This window comes from Oryzias latipes, chromosome 8 (genome assembly GCF_002234675.1).
Source record: "Oryzias latipes chromosome 8, ASM223467v1".
NCBI lineage: Eukaryota > Metazoa > Chordata > Actinopteri > Beloniformes > Adrianichthyidae > Oryzias > Oryzias latipes.
This window is the reverse complement of record NC_019866.2, coordinates 6,698,072-6,718,975: the sequence shown is the minus strand read 5'-3', so window position 1 is coordinate 6,718,975 and position 20,904 is coordinate 6,698,072. Positions and strand designations below refer to the sequence as shown.

At 39.3% G+C, this 20,904-nt stretch overlaps 1 protein-coding gene across 4 annotated transcripts in view; it reads right to left on the bottom strand.

The window, feature by feature from the left end:
* Positions 1-10,579, bottom strand: part of plekhh3 (pleckstrin homology, MyTH4 and FERM domain containing H3) — a 28,808-nt gene extending 18,229 nt beyond the window's left edge. For 2 of the 4 annotated variants that reach the window (XM_011477970.3, XM_011477971.3), the window contains exons 1-2: positions 9,982-10,579; positions 5,529-5,584 (exon numbers count right to left, since the gene is read on the bottom strand). In XM_011477970.3, the coding sequence (XP_011476272.1) occupies positions 5,529-5,584; positions 9,982-10,116 (191 nt within the window). In that variant the 5' untranslated portion in view covers positions 10,117-10,579. Of the gene's footprint in view, positions 1-5,528; positions 5,585-6,676; positions 7,038-7,069; positions 7,177-9,981 lie in introns of those variants that run through there. The other 2 variants (XM_020705157.2, XM_020705156.2) reach the window with 2 other exon arrangements.
* Between the last annotated feature and the right edge of the window lie 10,325 nt (positions 10,580-20,904).

The window sequence follows — 20,904 nt, the reverse complement described above, 5'->3', positions numbered from 1 at the left end:
AAAGTGATTACACATCTGTTAGGATTGATCATGGACACAAATAAAGAAAAGAAAATTGCTTTTTTTAAATCAAGGAAAAGTTATTTGATAATCATTATTCAAATTTGCTAGATTCAGAACATTTCAAAAAATCTGATTTTGCTTTTAAAAATATTTAAACCATACTCAAAGGTTTATGTTTTTTCAAAATAATAAAACGTGGAGAAAGTTACAAAAAAAAAGAAAAAAAAAAATCAACTTTTTATGCCTGCCTTTAAATAAGAGAGGTCAATTCAATATATTTTCCAAATAGCAAAAATAAATGTTAAAGTGAAGATTTTCTGGTTAGTGGAACAGTATGGATGTGTGTTACTTTCAATTATAAAAAAAAAAGGGACCTTCAATAAAGTACACAAAACGGCCCAGACAAACATTTCCAGTTTCTCAGCAACCCCCCAAGACATCACAACTACTCTTACTGTTAAAACAAAGTCCAAAGAAATCCCTAATCCCCCCCCAACACTCAAAATCAAGAAAAAGTGAGAATTATAATATGATATAATAAATCGTTTAATTTCTCTACATTAAGAAAATGTTTTGGTGATTTCTATTTTTATGAATTTTCTGAGTAATTTAAGTTTTAAAAATTTTTTTTCTCCCAAACAAACCTGTTGGAAAACACCTGAACTAAGGTGATTGCACAAATGAGAACTATGTGCCAACCAGATGATGATATTCAACCTTCAATTGCATAACGACATCCCTGCATGCACGTAAACAAACGCTAACCTACTGTTGGGAGAGGAGGCTGATTAAAAGTAACATTTTTTAAAGCTTGACACAAATGGCTGCGCAGGATTGATGTTGCAGCTTTGAATCTCCACAGCTGTCCAGCCCACCTCCAACCTCCCCCCCTCTAATGCTACTGCCCCCACATTCCCAGAAGAAGCCGTGACGGTGGGGCCTTTAGTGGGCAACTTCCTGTGGAGTGCAGGAAACAATTTGATATGGGGATTAGAAAGAACGAAGAATAGACTGAGTGCACATCTACAGACACCACCTCATTCTCTAACATTTCAGGTGTGTATTAGATACACACAGATTAGACAAGTTGACCATTCTTCCCATCAGCACACTGCTGAGACTTCTGTTCTTCAACACAATCCAATTTCTATTCAAAATTAGCTTTAATCCAAACCAAGAATCTAGAAGTTTTTCTGCATACTATGTTACAATCAGTTTTACATAATAGCCTTTTCCTTTGAGTCAATTCAACTGAACTAAACAGGTTATTACTATTATTTCAAAGGAAACTAAGCATTCCCAGACACAAAGCTCACACTGAGCGGCAATCCCCTATATGTATGTAACATTTGTGGCTAAAACCTCGGAAGTGTAATAAATGGACCAAAAATAATTATTTATTTTCAAGAGTATTGATGAGCAAAGGTTTGATGAGTAAAATCACAGGAGGGAGGTTGCAAAGAAAGGTGGAATTCTCTGTAGTCTCCAAAGGTAAAAGGTCAAATTTGACACCAAATAGTGTGTTGCAAATAGTATGTGTGTGCTTGGGGGCGGGGGTGGTGTGTTAAAAAAAAAGGAAAAAATACAATAAAAAAATTGTTGAATACTTAGGGATGTTGCATATTTGAGTAGCCCTGCAACCGACTGATAACCTGTTTAGGGTCTACCCTGCCCATGCAAAACAGAAGCTTGGTAGGCCTCGGGACCCCAAGAGGGATTCAACAGGTTCTAAAGATGGATAGATGGATGGATGGATGGATGGATGGATGGATGGATGGATGGATGGATGGATGGATGGGTATCGGAGTACCAGTTGGATGGCAGCATGGGTGGACCTAACAGGTCTTTTGAGTTGTTCAATGTTGCAGTACCTTAAATAACCACTGGAGGCCAGTTTCAAAATAAGCAGTTTCTCATTCACTGTTATTGCGTTAAAGTCAAACTCTGCACCAAAAATAAACATTTGTTCAGTTTAGTTTAAAAAACAAACAACCCTTTTAAAGTTCTTTACATGACACACGTGTGTTGCTTGGAGTTAACTTCAGTAAATGTGGCAAATTTTTAGAAACATTAAACCTTTCACCAAAACAGTGGATGAAACCACACCAGAGAAGGGAAAGAGAGGAAGCTGTGATAAACTGATTAGGATTGGTTTCAACCTACTTTCTAAGCCTTTCAATACAGTTAACTTAAAAATCCAATTTAAAAACAAAAAGGCAAAAAAATAACATTGTGTATGGTATTATAACTATGCAGTACATAATGACTCAGATCCATGATAAACAGTCTGCTCACACTCTCACCAAATGGGACATCAAAGGTAACACGTTACAGTTTGGAGAATTTTTGCAGCCAAAACCACAGTGACACATTTAAATCCGGAGGTTGACCGGGACAACAAGTTGATTACTTTGTGACCCAAAGTCTGGTGGCGGCTGCGGTGACGAGTAATTGATTTCAGGCTGGAGTCTAATCCCAGCACTGAGACACTAATTAAAGTTAGAAAAGAGGTGTCCTTGCTCTTAGGCTTGAATGACCGCAGTGGAAACATGTTCGGGCATACAAAACGGGCAGTTTTTTTTTTTAACAGGACGAACATGAAAAGATGCTAAATGAGTCATTAGGACTTTGGTCACATGTATAAAATATAATACATTTCCAGATAGAAATATCCATATTTTCCTGATGAACAGATTGAATGGTCAATCAAAAAGGTGTGGGTGTCCAGGTGGAAAAACAGAACATAAATAATGCAACTAAGTTTAATCATGACACATTTTTAAATAAGAATGTATAATATATTATAGTGCTTTTTATTTTTTTTGCTAGAGGTGCATCTGCTCCCCTACAGAGATTAATATGGCTAAAACTGGGCTGGTGGGAAAAATGGAAATGTGGTTATTAAGATTGGGCCTATATGACCTTCCAGCTAAAAATACTCTGTTTACACAAGACCCTTGCCAAAACATTCTGGACCAAGCAGAGTGAAGAAAAAAAAAAAGACATGTTCGGGGACCAGAGAAGTGTGCAACAGGAAGTCTGAGTTTGTAACTGAAGACGAGCGAGTTGTCAGTAGAAAAAAATGTTTTAGTCTGAATGAAGTCATTCTCAAATGCTAAAAATTTGCACTGTAGGAAATTATGACATATTTTTAACTGTAGGCACAGCCAGTTTGTGATGGTTGACTGACGTGGGCACAGACACCCAGACACGTAATTATCAGGGCCCCACTCCCATGCTCTTTACACAAATAGAGAGGCACACATGCAGCCACTGTCAAGCATGCATTCAATCACTGACATGAAATACATTCTTAGAAAAACCTTTTGTTCTTCCAGGCATTGGAGCCAAGCGTAAAAAAGATCTGTCATTTCTTTGACTGGCAATGGGAGGAGCTAAAGAAAGTACATGAAACCAATTAGTAGAGCCATTGATGAAGTTTTAAACGTGTCCATTTCATATTGGTACAGTTTGTTCTCTGCCTAATCCACACAAAGTAAAAGACTTAGGGCTGAAATGTAGTTATGAAAGTGACAAATTAGGGTGTAATCACAGATAAGACATGAAATATAATCTGCTGACTGAAAGGTACAAGACACTTTAGCGTGTACCTAAAAAAACACACACACTCATGAAACACACACACGCACACCCCCCCCCCCACACACACACACAAAAACTTGAGACAGACAGAAAATGCTTCCCAGAGTTGTGCTAGCTAAAACCTCAAGTTAAAAGAATCCCTTTTTAAAAAGGAAACACCATTGTATTACACCCTTTCTTTTTAGTGTTTCCTGCAAAGTATGGCAGGATTTTAAACACGCACTCATGTTCTTGGGGTTTTTAACATGTAATTGTAGCATTTTTCTGATGGAGGACATTTATTAGAAAATTAAGCTCAAAATTGCATTTTTGAGCAACCCTTTGTTCAAATCACTGTGAATCAGGAGAAGACATAAAAATGTCATTTGAAAAAGAAAGCATTTGTGATGTAGACAGCACGCTGGGCTGGCCAGGACCTTCCTGCTTCGCCCACAACTCAGAGGTGAATTTCTAATGAACTACTGCCGCTCTGCAGAAACTATACCGTAGAAAAAGAAACACCTTTTATTTAATTTTTTTATATCATAACTAAAAGACCACTTGAAACGCTTTTTAAATAGTTCAAAAGATGATAAGAGTTGCACTTGAAGAAGATGAAATTAGCAATACCTTTGGAAATTATTTTCATAAAGTCAAAACTGTAAATAGGCTTTTTATTGTAAAATGTAAATTTTCCCATGCATTTTATGGAAAAGAGTGAAGACCAGTTAGTCAAGGATTTTTTTTTTTTTTTTTAAGAGAAAATTTTGGCTCTTTAGATTCTGTATTACTTTATTTCATTTGTGCAATAAAATATTCTTTTGGCTTGTATTTGGTTTATATGCTCTTGCTGTACATGATGTCGAAATGGAATAAAAAAATTAATAAAAATGCTTTTTCAGACAACTTGTATTTGTTTCTACATAACGTACAAACTGAACATGCAAAAAAGCTCAAAGAATAGTTTCTGTATCATCATCAGTTCAGTAAAAGTACAAACTAACCAAAGTTACTTTTCCTGTAAAGCAAGTCTTGAAATGAATCAATGTGACACTGGTAGTTACATTACAAACCACTGACCAATCAGAGCCCAGCTTGAATTAGCTCAATGCATCTGAACTTCTAGGTGTGTCCTCTTGTCAGCCAGGTAATAACCAGCATGCACTGCTCCCTCTAATCTCTGCACTGTGTGCGATGATTACACCCAAGCTTTTAACACACTCCCTTCAAAACCAGCAGCTAATTAAGCCATGTCGCCGAAAGCCACTGCCACTAGACTGCAGAAATGACACACGCATCTGAGCCCCACCTCTTCTGGGAGTGCTATCGAGGTAAAACTGAGTCACACAGGCTTCGTCCAGTTTCTTATCCTTCTTTCCCCCCTCCTTCTGCAAAATATCTCCAGTTCACCTACCCACTTCCCGCCTGCTCGTTTCTTGTTGAAAGATGATACACATTTCTGGAGTTTAATATCCCCCCCACCCACACACACACACACACAAACACACACCCCCACCCCAAAAAAGAGCTTTGTGACTCATTGCTTTTATGTTGGCAGATCTTCTTTAGAAATGGATCACAGGGGTGGGGGGGGGGGTGATAAGGGAATGATGCCAGATACAGAGAGAGGCAAAGCTCTGGCTACACCACTGTCTGAGATCACAGTCATGCATTAATAGGCTAGATCAAGTCCTCCATGAATTGTTCCTTTTCACTGTCATGCACTTGTTCGCCACACGACCAAGCCTATTGTGCAATGCTGACATGCAGGCTGCATCTTTGCAACCAGTTTGTATGAACATTGACAGAGCGTCAAATTGTTTCTGTTAAAGTCTAACGAAAAAGGACAACCAAGGTCATGATAGAACATTTGTATCTAAAAATAGGCTGTAAAAAAGCAGTGAGACGATTAAAATAATCAGGAATGGATTATCCTTTCTTACCCATTTGTCCCGTTGCCTGCACAAGTTGGTTGAGAAGCAATCACATTACCTGGAGTCTGTTGACAGAAAAGAGAAATGGGTAAATTGAGGGTAAAAGGTTGTCTATTCTTAGACTTATCCACACGTTTGAGTGATCCTCGATGGTTCGCATCAAGTGGCTGTTTTAACAGAGCATGCAGCAGCTCCTGGCACATAGCAGCACTTTACCAGTGAGCTTTGACTTGTAAAAGGGTAAGCTTAGGAGGAGACACATGGCATGCAAAACAGGCAAAGGACACATCACAGAGGGATCCTTTATGGCAAACTCCACACTTAAATAAGTTTCTTTTTCAGACTGGTTATGTAGCTAACCTTGATCCAATTATAAACCTGACTTAGTGTTTTTTTTTTATTTAAATCAGGCAGAGGTGTTGGTTTGTCCGAAAACTTTAGGTGGAATTTATGTATATTTAATTAACAGAATGATGATTGAATGAAGATTAATGCAGTTATCAAAGGTGGCAATTATAGACCATCAAGACAACTACTCGAGTGCCAACAACATGTATTTAAAACCAACTATTTGGGTTAAATAATACATTTTTCCCTAAAGTAAGCAAATTACTGATGAAGATGTTTCTTTCACATTTCTTTGCACTTTAGACTCCCACCCTGACCTTGGAAAACCCCCATTAGACATCAGAGCTTCTCTATGTGAAAGACTGATTCCCTGTTGTGCAGCGTAGCATTATGTGCCCCTGTGGCCAGGTTTGTTGTCTCTGTGAACCACAGCTTTGAGCCTGCTCCTGCAGCTGCCCTGGCCCTACTCGGACTACCTGAAACACTATCCAGGTCAGTTCTGGGCCCCCTCACGGTTCACACACACCACACTTTACTACTGGGCAAACTCTACTAAGTATAGCCACTGGCCCACAAAAACAGTCCACTGCTTCTTTTTAGATTCCTCAAAATAACAAAGAAAACATGAACTGTACATTTATAGGGCAGTATGGAATTTGTATTTTATTTATAACTTTGGGCTTTTGGGTAAATGAAAAGGACAAGGGTGTGGATAACGAAAATTCATTAATGTGTAACACACAAGATAAATGCCAAACCATACAAGCAGGAACAACATGGTGCTGGAAAGTGACTTATGAAGAGAGTACCTATGAATATTCTCTACTTCTGCCTGGAAACACAAAGTAAGTGATTTTCCCAAAGGTGCCAAGAGCCTCAGCCAACCTGGACTTAAATAATTCAGAAAAAAAAGAGTATGAAACACTTCAAGAATGATCTGTATACTAATGTTTGGCACTTAAAGATGAAATATGTTCATTACTTCTGCACAAAGTATAGAAAATTCCACCAAAAAATCAGATCGGGTTAATGGGCTGTGGGATGAATAACAAGGATTGCGTGCAATGCAGAGCATTGGCAAAAGATCTCCTCTTGGACGGGCAGAGGATGAATCACTCCAGACTGGAGTGGAGCATGGAGGGAAACAGGGAAAAGATGCCGTGATGTGTTCCTTCCATGGCTGACTTCCTCTCTTGCTCTACCCAGTTTGCACTCTTGATGTTTCTCTCCAGGCTCTCCCGGGAGGCTGAGTAACCAGGAGGAAATGCTTGGGCTCAGCTAGTGTCGGCCTGACGACCAGATGTGTGGCCTGGAAGTGGAAGGGAAGAGACGCAACGGAAACCAAATATAAACCAGCGTATTATGACACCTCTGAAGGCAGGGGCTTATACTAATGGTCACTGGGCCCACTCTCACCAAAACCTGACTTTATCCAAAGCAACAGGGACACAGCGGACTTAGAACTGTGGTGGGACTCTACAGGACTTGTGAAGCATGAATGAAAGCTTGAAAGGTAACACAGGTGAATGGCGGATACGCTGTTCTAAAAATAGTGCCAAGCAGTTCCAACACTGGGGGCATTCAGCTCAGGGTGACTGTTTGGGCAGCTGTTAAAGTGGAGTTTCTTTTAAAAAGTGCAAACATAAGGGAGGGGGGGGGGGTTCTGACATAGCCTTGTGCTCCCGAGAGCCAAACCTACACAAGCGTCAGCTCTGACTCATCATTTCAAACTCCATAAGAAGAGTCTGGCCTTTGGAAGACACACATGATGACGTTCTCTGTCAGCTTGCTGGCCAACAAAGCAGCTTGTGGTGGATTTTGTATTAAGAAGAGAGATTCCACCAGTTTTGCTGGTTTTGGTCCCTGTGGGTTTCTTTGGAGTGAGCCATGCTAAACTGAGTTTTGCAATGTTATGGATCTTAAAATAACTACACAAATGCACTAGCTGGGTCTGACCAGCTGCCTAAAAAAATAACACGTTTAAAAAGAAACAGCTTTTTTGGAAAAACATTTAAACGTAGCAGACCTAAGGGTATTTTTTTTTTTTTTACTAGAAATCAATGCTGACCGTCTGTAACCCTTTGTCAATTAGATCAGTCTGCTGAAAGGGGATGCCATCTGATCAGCTGATGATATTGGCTTAGACTGGATCAGCTGCGTCCTTAATTACTGGGGGGCGGGGGGCAACAGGTACCAATCTACAAATGGGGCATAAAACAATTTTGAGTTTTAGATTTGGTTAGGATAATCAACACAACTGGTTTCATTTACATTAAGAAAAAGCTTTTTCGAGCCAAAAACTGATTATTTAGGACGTTATTGGACAAAAGTTCACTCTGTCAGCATCTTTTCACAGCCAGCTATTTCAAATGATTTCTCATGTCCATCAATGGCACCATGACTATGATCTGGAGTGCTAAATAGCTTGTTTTCTTTGTTTATAAAAGGTTTAAGTATCTTCAGTTTGACTTGCGTCGCCATTTTATAGAAGAGAACCGATAACTGAAATATCGTTAGGACTTCAACCGGTTTTTCCTGTTTCACCTTGAATTTCCTCATAGGTTTGCCAAAATATTAAAGGGGCGCATCACAAATTTTATGCTACACAATCCCCATGAAATATTAAATCACATACATCATCCAGTTAAATCTGTACGAACACTAGATTAGTTCCTTTCGCTGCTTTCTCTGTATAGCATCTAGGAATGCAGTTGGCTGGGAAATGACAAAAACAAACTCAAATGAATCAAAAGTGAACGTTATGAAAGTCACATCAGCCAATAGAGGACATTCTTATCTTTATCTTCATGCGAAAGGGCATGTTTGCTTCAATCAACGTCATCAGACTGAGCTTTTCCTTCAAACAACCTAAAATTCAATAAACACTAACATCCAAATTGCATTTTTTGAGGGATCAGGGAGAATCAAGGAGTCAAATTTTTGACAGTTGGAGGACCCTCTTTAGAGATATAGCACAAAGTATTGAGTGCACATTGGGCAGTTGGAGTCTCTCGGACCACCAATATGTGGACAGATGGTTCATTTCAAGGATAGAGTGTCATACAAACCTCAATAAAAATGTGTGTGTAGAAGAAGTGGTTCTTATCTACTGTGTGTGGGGTGGTTGTTGGTTCTGTGAAGCTACAGTTGAAACAGTAACTGCATATCTCTTCAATGTTTTCATGCAAATGCCTGCAATACTGTAGTGGTTGGCTGCAAGTATACAAAGACGCAATCATTAGAAAAGCAGGATATGCAAGGTGCGACCAGAGATAAAATAGTACTTTCATTATGGGACGGGTTAATCTTGATCATCACCAACATCGCCCTTCTTGCATCATGGGAAATTTGAACATTTTTAGATTTGGTCGATGCGGTTGAGGCTAGAGGTAGCTCATGATTGGGGGGAGATCTATATGGCTTTACATAAATAGATGTACGTTGGGCTCTACAGAAAGAGACTACCTCATTTTGAGGCAACAATGCCCCCTCACAAGTGGGTGGACAATACTGAACTCTCTGTGCCTGATCAGATGACTAACATTACAGAGACAAGGCCACAGTCTTACTTGCAGCTGAATGCACGGAGGACCAAACACACAGGATCGCTTCAGCTCACTGGGTTTTACTGCTTGCATCAGAGCATGTGTGTATGGGATTGCTCAATATTGTCCAGACCTCAAAGGCCATGTGAACCTGAATGTTAAACTACGCAGCAACACGTCCTGTGTTTAACAAAGCATGACCAAAGGCTTGCACTTGAAAGTAATGATTCCTGTAAACCTCAGTGGCATACCTCTATGTGGACAATAGTTTCCCTCCATGGGGCAAAGCTTTAAGAGCTTATCCCATGTTCAAGTACCAATATTTACTTTTCAAGGATGATCATTTTAAAATCAAGGTTTGTAAGTATTGGCTGTTTAAACAAGCCTGGAATTACACACCTTGCAGAGTCCAAGTCAATGTGCAAAACAAACAAAGCACTTTCTGTAGCTAAGAATGCGGTATTTAAATGACATTCTGTGAAATTATGGCATGCGTTTTAAAAAGAATTCATGCAAAGCAGGAGTTATTCAGTGGTGCAGGTGGAGGTTTTCTCTTTTTTTGTCTTTACCCGTCCATTGGGAGTCAAATCCTCCTTGTTGCGCAATTCAAAAGATTCTTCCTCCTCTTTTTCCCCATAGTCCCGTCCCAGCAAACTGAAGCCCTGCCTGCAGCAAAAAAACCAGCAAACTCCTTGCAAAGGCATTCAAATTGGGTGAGGTGTCCCGTTTTGCGCTATCCAGGTCTGTGGAATCAGTGTTCACACCGCTTATGAGTCCAGGAGCTGCGTAAGTGCGCACACTGTACCCTCTCCTCCATAGGTATCCAACAAGGAGGTTGAGGGAAAGCATACATTTACCCTCTCCTTCCTGTCAAAAATGGTCCTAAAAGTCTCTCAGCTGTACAAGACAGAAGTCATATTCCACACAGAAGTCCACGAAATGGTTTCAGGAAAATCCTAGACAGATCCTCCGTTCACGAGCTGTTTAAATTCCAAATTTCGACCCAAAAACAAGGGAGGGGGGCGACAACAAAACGTCAGTTCTCAACGCGGCGCATTAAATTCGAACTTTATCGATCCGTTTCTGCGAACATTTTCTAAGTTAAGGCAAAGTTTGTTGCCGAGCGTCTGATTTCAGAGTTTGAACAAAAGCGTGCAGCAGCAGCTGGATTTAGGATGCAGTGGGACGTGAGGCCACGCCCCCTGAGGATAAGTGACACGCGCGATTGGCCGAACGCTGACACTCCCCGCAATGACGAAAGCTCAGGACACGCCCCTCCGCTCTGACAGAACATCACACGTCCAGTGGCCTCACGATGCCACCTCGTGCAGTTTCTGTAGGAGTCACTGCTTTTCGTTTTCTCGTTCAACCCGTTTTGACTTTATTAATACGTTTACATCAGTCTGTCATATCATTTATGATATTTATGAAAAAAATAAGCATTTGATTAAAAGTCACGTTAAATCAACTTTTCTTTTTTATTTTAAACTTTGTCATCAGTTTGTTGTTAAATTTAATCTTTTTTAGTGTATTTATTTTATGCACATTGCATGCATTTAAAGTCAAATCGTCATTATCCAAACTGATCTTTATGTTTAAGCTACTTTATATATCAAATCTATGAAAAATACACAACAGTTTGCTCAGCAACCTTTTTCAAGTTCTGCTTGAATTGACAGCAAGAATACTGTGTGTTTTAAAGTGTTATTTTTAACCGATTACTGGCCTTTTTGCCTCCTTTTTTATACAAACATTGTACATACTCCCACTATTTCCGTTTTCTACATTCCTAAACAGCATAAAAGTATTCAGTAGGAGGTAGGTGGACTAGTGCTAAACCCAGACACGTGACTTACCCTGCCCCTCTGGCATTCATGCCTCTTCTCCCTTAATATCCCTTCACTTCACTGTACTCTCCCCACACACTTCAGCTGATGTTAACTCATTCCGTACCATAAAGCACTCTTGGCACAAGTTACACTCTTTGTGTCTTAATCCTTTTATATCTTTTCACATATATTTTGTAAATCAAGACTCCTGAAAGCCTCTTTTTAGCTAAATGGAACCTAATCGCGTTGTCAGCTGCCTCTATGTCACACAAACACACTGTCCCACATTCATCCCACACGTTTCCCTTAGAAAATAAACATTTAAAAAGGTATGTGTTTACAGCTTAAAAATATTTCAGAGCTCTCCATTGAGCTCCACCAGCCACTTTTTGTCTCTTTTTCTCTCCAGATCCTCCCTTTCCTCCCCCTTATCCCAAAACAATATGCTTGGGGCCCCTGCTCCCACAGACCTGGAGGAACATATGTTTTATTTTTAGAGCTCACTCCTTCAGCCTTGCACTGGAGAAGTCAAAGAAGAAAAAAACAGAAAGGAGAAAGCCCTCCCTCCATGTGCATGCTCTGAAAGTAAAAAAAACAAAAGGAAATCTTTGAAATCATTACCACAACTTGTTAGGATTATTTTAAATTATAATTTGGCGTATAAAGAACCTTAACAAGCAGTTCCATTTCAGACACTTTAACATTCACACTCGCAATATTTCAGCCATTTTCACTGCTTCCTGCATCTCCTCCTCCACACCATTCTCAATTCTTTCCAAAAAATGACACATGAGTCTCTAGTACACATTTGAAGACGCTCAGAATAACCTGAAATTGACTTAACTTGCGTGTACCAAGTTAAGTCAATATAATCTGGATCTGAAGTAAGGTGAATGATTTGTCTGAGCTCTCAGAACAAAACAAGCCAGGTTCTCTGCAGCCTAACAACTGTTAGAATGAGGTTTGTATCTGCTCAAAACAAAGCAAAATGAATAAATGCTGCAGTTAAATGCAATAAGTACCGGAAAACCATGTGATATTGCAGCCTAAACCCAACACGTGACTTCTCAAAGTGCAGTCTGTCATGATGGAGTGCAGTGTTTCCAACACAGACTCATAGTAGACAGAAATGAAACATGTAAACCTGATCAGAGGGGAGCAGGAAGCTGCTCCATCCATCCTTTTTCATCTCATGTTTGAGTTTCTGCCCGAGGGATCCTGTTACCCTGCAAGCCGCATCACAGCCAGACTCTCATGATGGTGAACCAAACTGACTGTCAACACAGTTGTGAAGTCTGGACCGCCATCAAAGTGTTTAGATGGTTAACTTTTGTATATTTTTTGAATGTTTAGTCAACCATATCTAGAGTACAGCAGAGATGTCTCCGTTTAAGGCCTTTAGGAGATTTTTTGAAGGAACTGGTGTGTCTGTGGGGACCCAGCTTCTCTTCAATCAGTCAAGCCCAAGTTTTGGCATTTATCTGACAATTCCAAGCTAGGGATTTAGAAAACGGACCCCTAGTCACCCTGGCCCATGACTCAGACAGGATTTCCTCCCCTGATGTGTTTAACATTAAACTGGACCCTCATCCTGCTGCAGATACCCCCCTCTGTGTGGAAAGCCAAAGCTAGTATTTTAGTGAACAGAGGATTGCTCTGTGATGGCTGTTGGCCCAAGTAATGGGATAGGGCTGCTTTAAAGCTCTTTAACTGCCACACTACTTGACCCAAAGCACCTACTGTGAAAAAAGGGGATAAAAAGTCATGGCAGAAATATTTTTTATGTCATTAAAAAGTTGGCTGAAACGTTGTGTAAGGGAGCAAAATGATGAAATCTGAAAATGACTGTTTTGGGGGCACGTGGGGTCCTGTAACGGATTCTTAGAAGAGAATGTGACTAAAGATGCAGCAGGATTCTTGGGGGACACTGCTTGGTTCACACAACACCATGTCAAGAATCTTCTCTCTTCCTGTTATGTTGCAGTGACAGTGTTTGAAGATGCCGCTCAGAGGGAGGTGTTAGTAACCCTGGCTCTGGGTACATCTGTTCCTGGAGTCTATGTGGCATGCAGAATTGGATCAGCAGCAAGCAGGCAAGGGAAAACATTTCCAGATTCAACTTGTGACCCTTTTGCCCCAGTTAACCCCTCACATTCCCTGCTTGCTTGCTTGCTTGTCTATTTTACAGTAACGCTGGGCATTCCAGACTGATGTATTCCGGATGACTCTGTCAAAATTTACAGCAGAGCTTGTGCAATGGAGGAATCATGTTTTAGAAAGAGGCTTCTCGTGTTTAAGAGATTGTGTGAAATCTTACACCTGAGGCATCTGCTGTGGGAACCATTATTGACTACACATTAGCTAGAGTCTGAACAGAGTTTGGGAAATGCACATGGAATGGTCAGACTCTCGTAGCAGTTGTATCGTTGAACTATTTGAGTATGTGGTTTACAGCTGGCAAGTATGTCTTCATAAGAAAACCCCAGATCACAATAAACCTTACAACTGGAATTTTAAAAGCAAACATTCCTCAGCAAAAAAATGGAAATAGCAGAGAAAAAGCTGTTATCTCTAGCCATTGCAAGCAAAGTGGAAAACAATAATACAAAAAAAAAAAGATGTTTGGAAATTGATAGAGATCAAAATCCAACAAGAACAGATAAACAGCCTGCACATCCAGGATTACACCCTGTAGAATAGACACAACAACTGACTGTGCAAACAAACAGCTGAGATATGCCCTCATTTTGTCTGGCATTCTTACATCAAACAAGAGTTGTGTAACTGATAAGGTTTTCCCAAACACTTCTCACTTCTCTTTAACAATGTAACAACAACTAACATTTAAGTGGCTTATCTATACTGCAGTTGTTTTTCCTAAGAATTTTCTTACAACACATTTGAGCAAGTCTGCATTGAAACTATTTATATAGTAGTTATGGCCTTGCAGGATAGACACTGAAAAGTCAGTTGGAGGGAGACGAGAATGTTTTGAAAGCTAGAGAGAGTGGGCAAAAAGCCAGAGACTCTTAAGTATTTTTAGGATGCAGAGTGTGTGAAAGTGCACTCAATGCAGAATTGATGACACATTGCCAAAATCTGAACCTGAGGAGAATTAACCATGTCTGTGTGCCTGTAGCCTTTTAAAATATCATGTGTTGTGCGATAGGTATTCTAAGCAATGGGAAACACTGGAGACATAGGTGCATGCATTTAAATGTGCACAATATCTGTGATTTGTGATCTTAAACAATTGTCCTTTAGCTATAAGACAGTCAAGGATGTGCAGTACCTCTGGGAAGTTTTGCACATTTCTTAAAGAGTTTAGTTCAACGCATTTAAGCTTGGCTTTGCTTTTGTTCCCTGTGTTAAGATGTCAGTCTTTTAAGCAGATTTAGACATTTTAAGGCTTTGGCACAATTTCAGAAAGGAAGATCGACCTCACCTGCAGGTATGCTAGCTTGTTATGTCACTCTACACACCGTCATCAATTAGGCTTTCACTTTGAACCAATGGCTAAATGGCTCTCCCTTCTTCTTAGCCCATTACTAGAGTGATGCTTTGGAATGGTTTAGCCTCTATAACGACTGTCAATGTCTTGGCTCTGGGGTTTATACATCTATGGTCTGAGTTAATCCCAAGCATGCACAGCGTAATCAGCCCAGAGCCTAACCTCCTAAGATTATCAACTCATTTCATGAACATTTTTCTGTAACATAAACAAATCTTTAGTCACAATATCTCTCTTTAATGAATTTATTATAATTTAATATAGAAAAAGAAAGGGCTTGAATTAACTGTAGGAGCAGATTACTTTTTTTTTCTTTTACGGGAAGGTGCAATTGTTAATCAGATACTTTTATATTTCTGACATTATATTTAACCATCATAAATATGTTTTCTTGAGGTAAAGAAAACTGAGTTCAGTGAAATAGTTTTCTTTTTATAATCTAATAAACAGGAATATGTGAAGAAAAGTCTGTCACGTGCATGACTTTAAAGATACACTCCGATGAAAATTGTGGTTTCTGTGTTTTTAACATGTTCTTGTGGCATTTTTATCATATCAAGGACACGTAAACTGAAAATTAAGAAAAAAAATACAACAATTTGTATTTCTCTATTCAAATTGTTGTGAATCAGGGGCAAACCCAAAAATGTAGAGGGAAAATGCTTGGGTGTGATGTACAATTTACTACGGCAAGCCACAAGCTCCCTGCTCCGTTCCATTCTGATGCATCCACTTACAGACAAACAGATCCATGTACGTCATTGTTTTCCTTGTCTGCGCCAGCATCTGGCTCAAAACTATATGACTGGATAACTCCAAGATTGCTCACTATCATCACTATTACTCAATAAATAAACAGATGGATGATGGGAAGGGGATGAGTCGACTCCGTGCCAATAGTCCAGCGCAACTTTCTAATGAATTACTACTGCTCTGCAGAAACTATGTCCTAAAAAACAACAGGTTTCTTTGATTAATTGGGCCAAAAATGGCACAATCATAACCAAAAGACCCCTGTGAACACTTTTAAAACAGATCAAAAGATTATTGGGGGGACTTTACTTATTTCATGCTTTTTCCAAATATGTTTTTACTCATCCCCCTTGTTAACTTACAGTCTGCAACCAGTAATCCTCAGAGCAATATTTCTGTGTCTTTGATTCTTCCATGTGTGTTTGCTGTGTTTATGTTTAATAGAGTGCATATTTCTGCACGGGCTGTGTGTGTGTGATTGTGTGTCTGCGCTGGTGTGTTGTCTCACGTTTCCGTCAGGGTTTGATCCAAGCTGTTGCTATGTGCCGTGACCTCCAAGAGCAACATTAAGAGAGGGTTGAACTCTGCAAAGCAGGAGCGGGGCTGGATTTTATTTCTGCACCTCCCCCCCTTCTCCAGAGACACACTGTACTCCACAAACTCCCCCTGGGACTGGCCTGTGGCTAAACAAGCACTTTAATGGTTCATCATCAGGAACAATACTTGTAACGGCTGACAATATTCTCTTAAAATAAAGAAAAATAAAGAATTTATGAGGTTTTAAGATGCGGTGCTACTTGCTAACTGATTGCAAAGGTTATAAAATCAAAGAGTTCACACTGCACTCCCTTCCATTAGCTGCCCATCAAACACCCCAACCCCCACCCCACCTGCAGGCTGTAAGTGGAATGGGGCCCAGCATTTAGGGGACAAGCTGTTCTGCAACTTCCTTGCCAAAGGTACTTTACTGGAGATCATTTCCAAGGAACTGATCTGCGGAGGGGAGGGGTATAGTTTGCACGTCCAGTCAGATAAATGTGGACGGACTGCAATGTGCACTTGAGAAAAATCTTCTGGCGATTTATTTGGTTTAAAGAAAAGCAGCCCCGTATGCCTTTTATTCCTGCAGAAAGATGTGAAAAAAGCTGTTCATGTGTGAACACTACCATGTTATACGCGGCTGTATATCCAGCCTGACCACCTTCCTACTTTGTCACTTATTGGCACAACCCTTTTCTTCCTCACTCATCATCCTCCCCGCTGCAACCTTCATTAGCTGGAGTCAGCAATTCACTTCAAACAAAGCCCAGGGCAGAGCAATAAAAAAAGAGAAGACAGTGGGCAAACAAACTGGGAGGCAGACTAAATAACTGTGGTTTGTTTGGTGGGCGAGGAAACTACACTTCAGCGGTGTGTGTGTGTGTGCCACTGGCTGCGATGGTGAACTTTTATGCATGTGTGCTCATGTTGGCAGCAAACATTAGAAAACAAAAGCGCCTCTGCTTCGTGCATCTCTATTAGACCACAGCTGTTCTCTGTATTTAAACGCACTGCAGGTGTTTGAGCGGCAGTCTTTATGGAACTGTCGTTATGTGTGAATCTACTGTATTTGTTCTTTACACAAATCAATTGAACATGTTGTTAGACTTGCTTCTTTTATGAAAACACTCTGCATACTGGCAGGGAAGGCCATCTTTCAACATAAAAGTACCGATCTGTTGTTTCGATAGGTATTTGGAAAAAGTAACAGGACAAAATCTAGATTACAATTTAGGATTCCGTTTTTTATACAAAGTACTACTTTAAATGGACAAGTTGTGTTAATGTATACATATTTTTTAAAGTCCCACTTTATGATTATGCCATTTTCATCCAACAAATAAAAAACCTGGGTGGTTTTTTAAGACAGTTTCTGCATAGCAGCATAGTTAATTAGAAATTTGCCTCTAAGTTGTGGGTGGGACCGTTGGCGTTGTGTAAGCCTTTGTTTACATTTACTCCCGACCTTCACACCACCATCCTAACATTACTGGTGTAACAAAAATGACAAGCAAAATTAGAGCCATCCATCCGTACAGATTTTGATCCGTATGCTAGCTTGGACGAGGAAAATGAAAACGTACATAGATCTATTTGTGGACACATCCAAATGGAGCAGAGCAGGGAGCCTGTGGCTTGCAGTTGTCCAACTGCATTTTTTTCGTCGGCCCCTGATTCACAACGATTTGTATAAAGAAGTACGGTACTAAGAAATTCACATTGAATCTTAACTGTCTTTATACTTGTCCTCCATCATGAGGAAATTGCTACAAGAACAAATTCAAAAGAAGATTTTTATTGGAGCGGGTCTTTAAATGAAGTATTCTTTTCTCAGTCTTCTGGAATACCAGGTTGTTTCAAACATTTTATACTCGTAAAAAGGGGAATAAGAGTCACTTTTTCATAGCAATGATGCAATGATCAGACTGGATCAAAACATTTTCATTGTCATCCACCACATTCAGCATACAATTGATTGCTTATGGAGAAGAATGACTCATCAACAGAAGGAAACTTCCAGCAGAACCAGACTAAAGAAGAGCAACTTGATCCTGTGAATTTGGGTTGAGAAAGACAAGGAAGCAAATGTTATGAGACAAAAAAGGTATGTGTTTGGAATCAGTGTCGTGTTCTCAGTCTGCAGGACGACTGAGTCGTTTCAAAAATGTTGATGAACTAAAATGGGAGAAGGAACTTGTAAAATAAACTTTTTAGTTCAGAAGGCAGACATCATCTTCAAACATGTCCCTTTTTTTGTCTCATAACAGATGTTCCAGTGTTTTTGCTTTCAGTGTTGCTGACCCAAATTTATACAGATGCCGTTGTGTAGTCGGTGAAAGTTTCCTTCCGTTGAGGAGTATTTCCTCTCCACAGCCAATCAATGGTATGCTGAATGCGATGGACTACAATTGAAATATTTTTATGTATTCTGTTCATTGTGCTTCTTGCGTCAGTTAAATCCATAACTTATGTGCCTCTCTTTTTTGTACATCACATTGAGACACACGTAGTTGTGTATCAATGCTATATAAATGTACTTATTAGAAAGAAAATTCTGATGCCAGTTTAAACGTCTTGGTGTCCCATTAAGGTGATGCCAGGTGAATTTATAAGTCTGTTCCTTAGATTCTAATCTCCATTGGGGCTTTATTGAAAACCCCTTCTTTATCTACAGCTAGTTTTAAATGCAATGGTATGTTGTTGTTGTTGTTTTTTTTGTCGCAGTGCTAGCAGGTGTCGTGTACACATGAGTTCAGCTAACATTGGTGGGATTTCTATAAAAGATGGACATGATCTAATTTTCAGCTGCCAGAGGTCGCAGCGGTGTATGGACACCCGAGAGCGGGCTGGCTGATGGTTTGTGTTTGCAGCACCTCTCCCATAAGTACATAGCAACATCAATGTGGTGACCAAAATAAACTGTGTCACCAGCATCCTACTTCAGCAAAATGTGCAGAATTCTACACTTCCTGGCACTCAGTTTCTCATCAGCCACTGTCAGCGTTTGATGTTTTTGTTTTATATTAGACATGTGATGCACAAAAGTGAAGTCTTTGTAGATTTTTTTTCATCTGCAACACCAACAAACGGCCTTATCAATTGGAAAAATCTGGACCTAAGTTATCTGTATACCTTTTGTTTGTGTTTTTGCGCTCACAGTTGCAGGTCTGCGTTTGTGGGAAAATTGAGGACATTACTTGTTTTTGTACATTAACAAATGTGCAATGCAGTGTGTGGAGGCACCCCTATGGAAAGTTCACTCTGGAGTTAATGTGGGCAGACTAAAGTGAAATAGATTTTCCACTGCGAGCTGGTGTACAAACATGTGACTTTAGATACTCCGTAAAAGCTAAAGTTGTATGACATTGTCACTATTCAAATACAGATACACATAGAGGGTTATCTCAATATCCTGACATTCTGATTTAGTGCATGAATCAAATTGGTTTAAAAACAAATTTAAATTAATTAATTTACTTTGTATTTCATCAGGACCTGCAAAGAACAGAATATTAAACCTCCTAAACAAAGCATCCGCTTTGATCTGAATGGAGTCTGAGCCTTTTCTGCCATCTAGTGGTGACTCAGGTTTAACATTTTCCCCCGAATGTCTGTGTAAACAGTTCTGACAAGTGTTGTACAGAACACAGACTTTTTTTCTCATTAACCCCTTCAAACCATATGTCATTATTGAGGAATGTACCATTTAATTCAGGACCCTCCTAATTTAGCTTGAATGGAAAAACACTGAAGAGTATTTTCATTGCTATTATTTTTTGGTGTTTTATGTCTTTTGTTATTATTATTATTACTATTATTGGAAAAAAATCGGGGATTAAGGGGTTAAAAATGTTAAGATATTAATAGTTTAAGGAAGAAGTGACATTACAATGATCCATTATATAATTATTTGTTACTCATTTATAGTATCACTTAATATTCTTTAACTTAAAATTGTGAAAACAGACTTACTTTCATTTCTCTAAATTAACAGTTGGCAAAGACACAAATTATGTGCTTTTTGAAACTTTAAATGTATTTTTGAACAATTTAACCCACTTTCATGCTGTCTTTAAGTTTTTTTTTATTAATATACCTCATTTTAAACTTTCTCCTGTCTTCCTTTTATTGTGAAGCACTTTGGTATCAAAGGTGTTGTAAAGGGCTATAAATGCATTTAAAATACATAATTTTCTGTTATTTAATTACTAAACTTAACTGATCCAGATGAGTGTCAGGCCTAATTACCTTCAAGGTTAAACATCAGTGAAGCAGATGGCAGTCTATAACCATCCCAACCTAAAACCATAGATTCAGATGTTGCCAGTGAATAGATTATCAATTTTCTGTGCAAGCTGTTGTTGTGAGAAAACGTCCTGAAGAACAACAGAAATACAGTCATGTACAAACCTTTAATAGTGATGGAACTTGTTGGAGCTTTGAATTTACTTTATTTCCAAAAATGACTTCTGAGTATTGAAACTGATATAAATGACTTCACTTTTTTGCACAATTCTTGATGGTTAAATGTACTTAAAGTCATTTTTGGAGGCCAGGAGGCACTTTTGTTGTTGTTTGCTGTTGTGTTGTACTTTTTACACAAGAGTTCTCACATCAAATAAGTATGTGCCTTCCACAGAAACATGGTAACTGTGTTATTTTTTGTGTTTCCAGAATAAAGTCCAGCTTCCTGCCAGTGGTTTCTTCAGTTGCAGAGAGCTTACGTTCGGACAATCTGATTTGATTGAAAACTCTGCAAATCCCACTCTGGCCCCAGCATTCAATCTTACATTATCACACTGTCGCCCCATAAACCCACTTCTTAATCCTAAAGCCTTTTTTATTTTATGGTCAGTGTG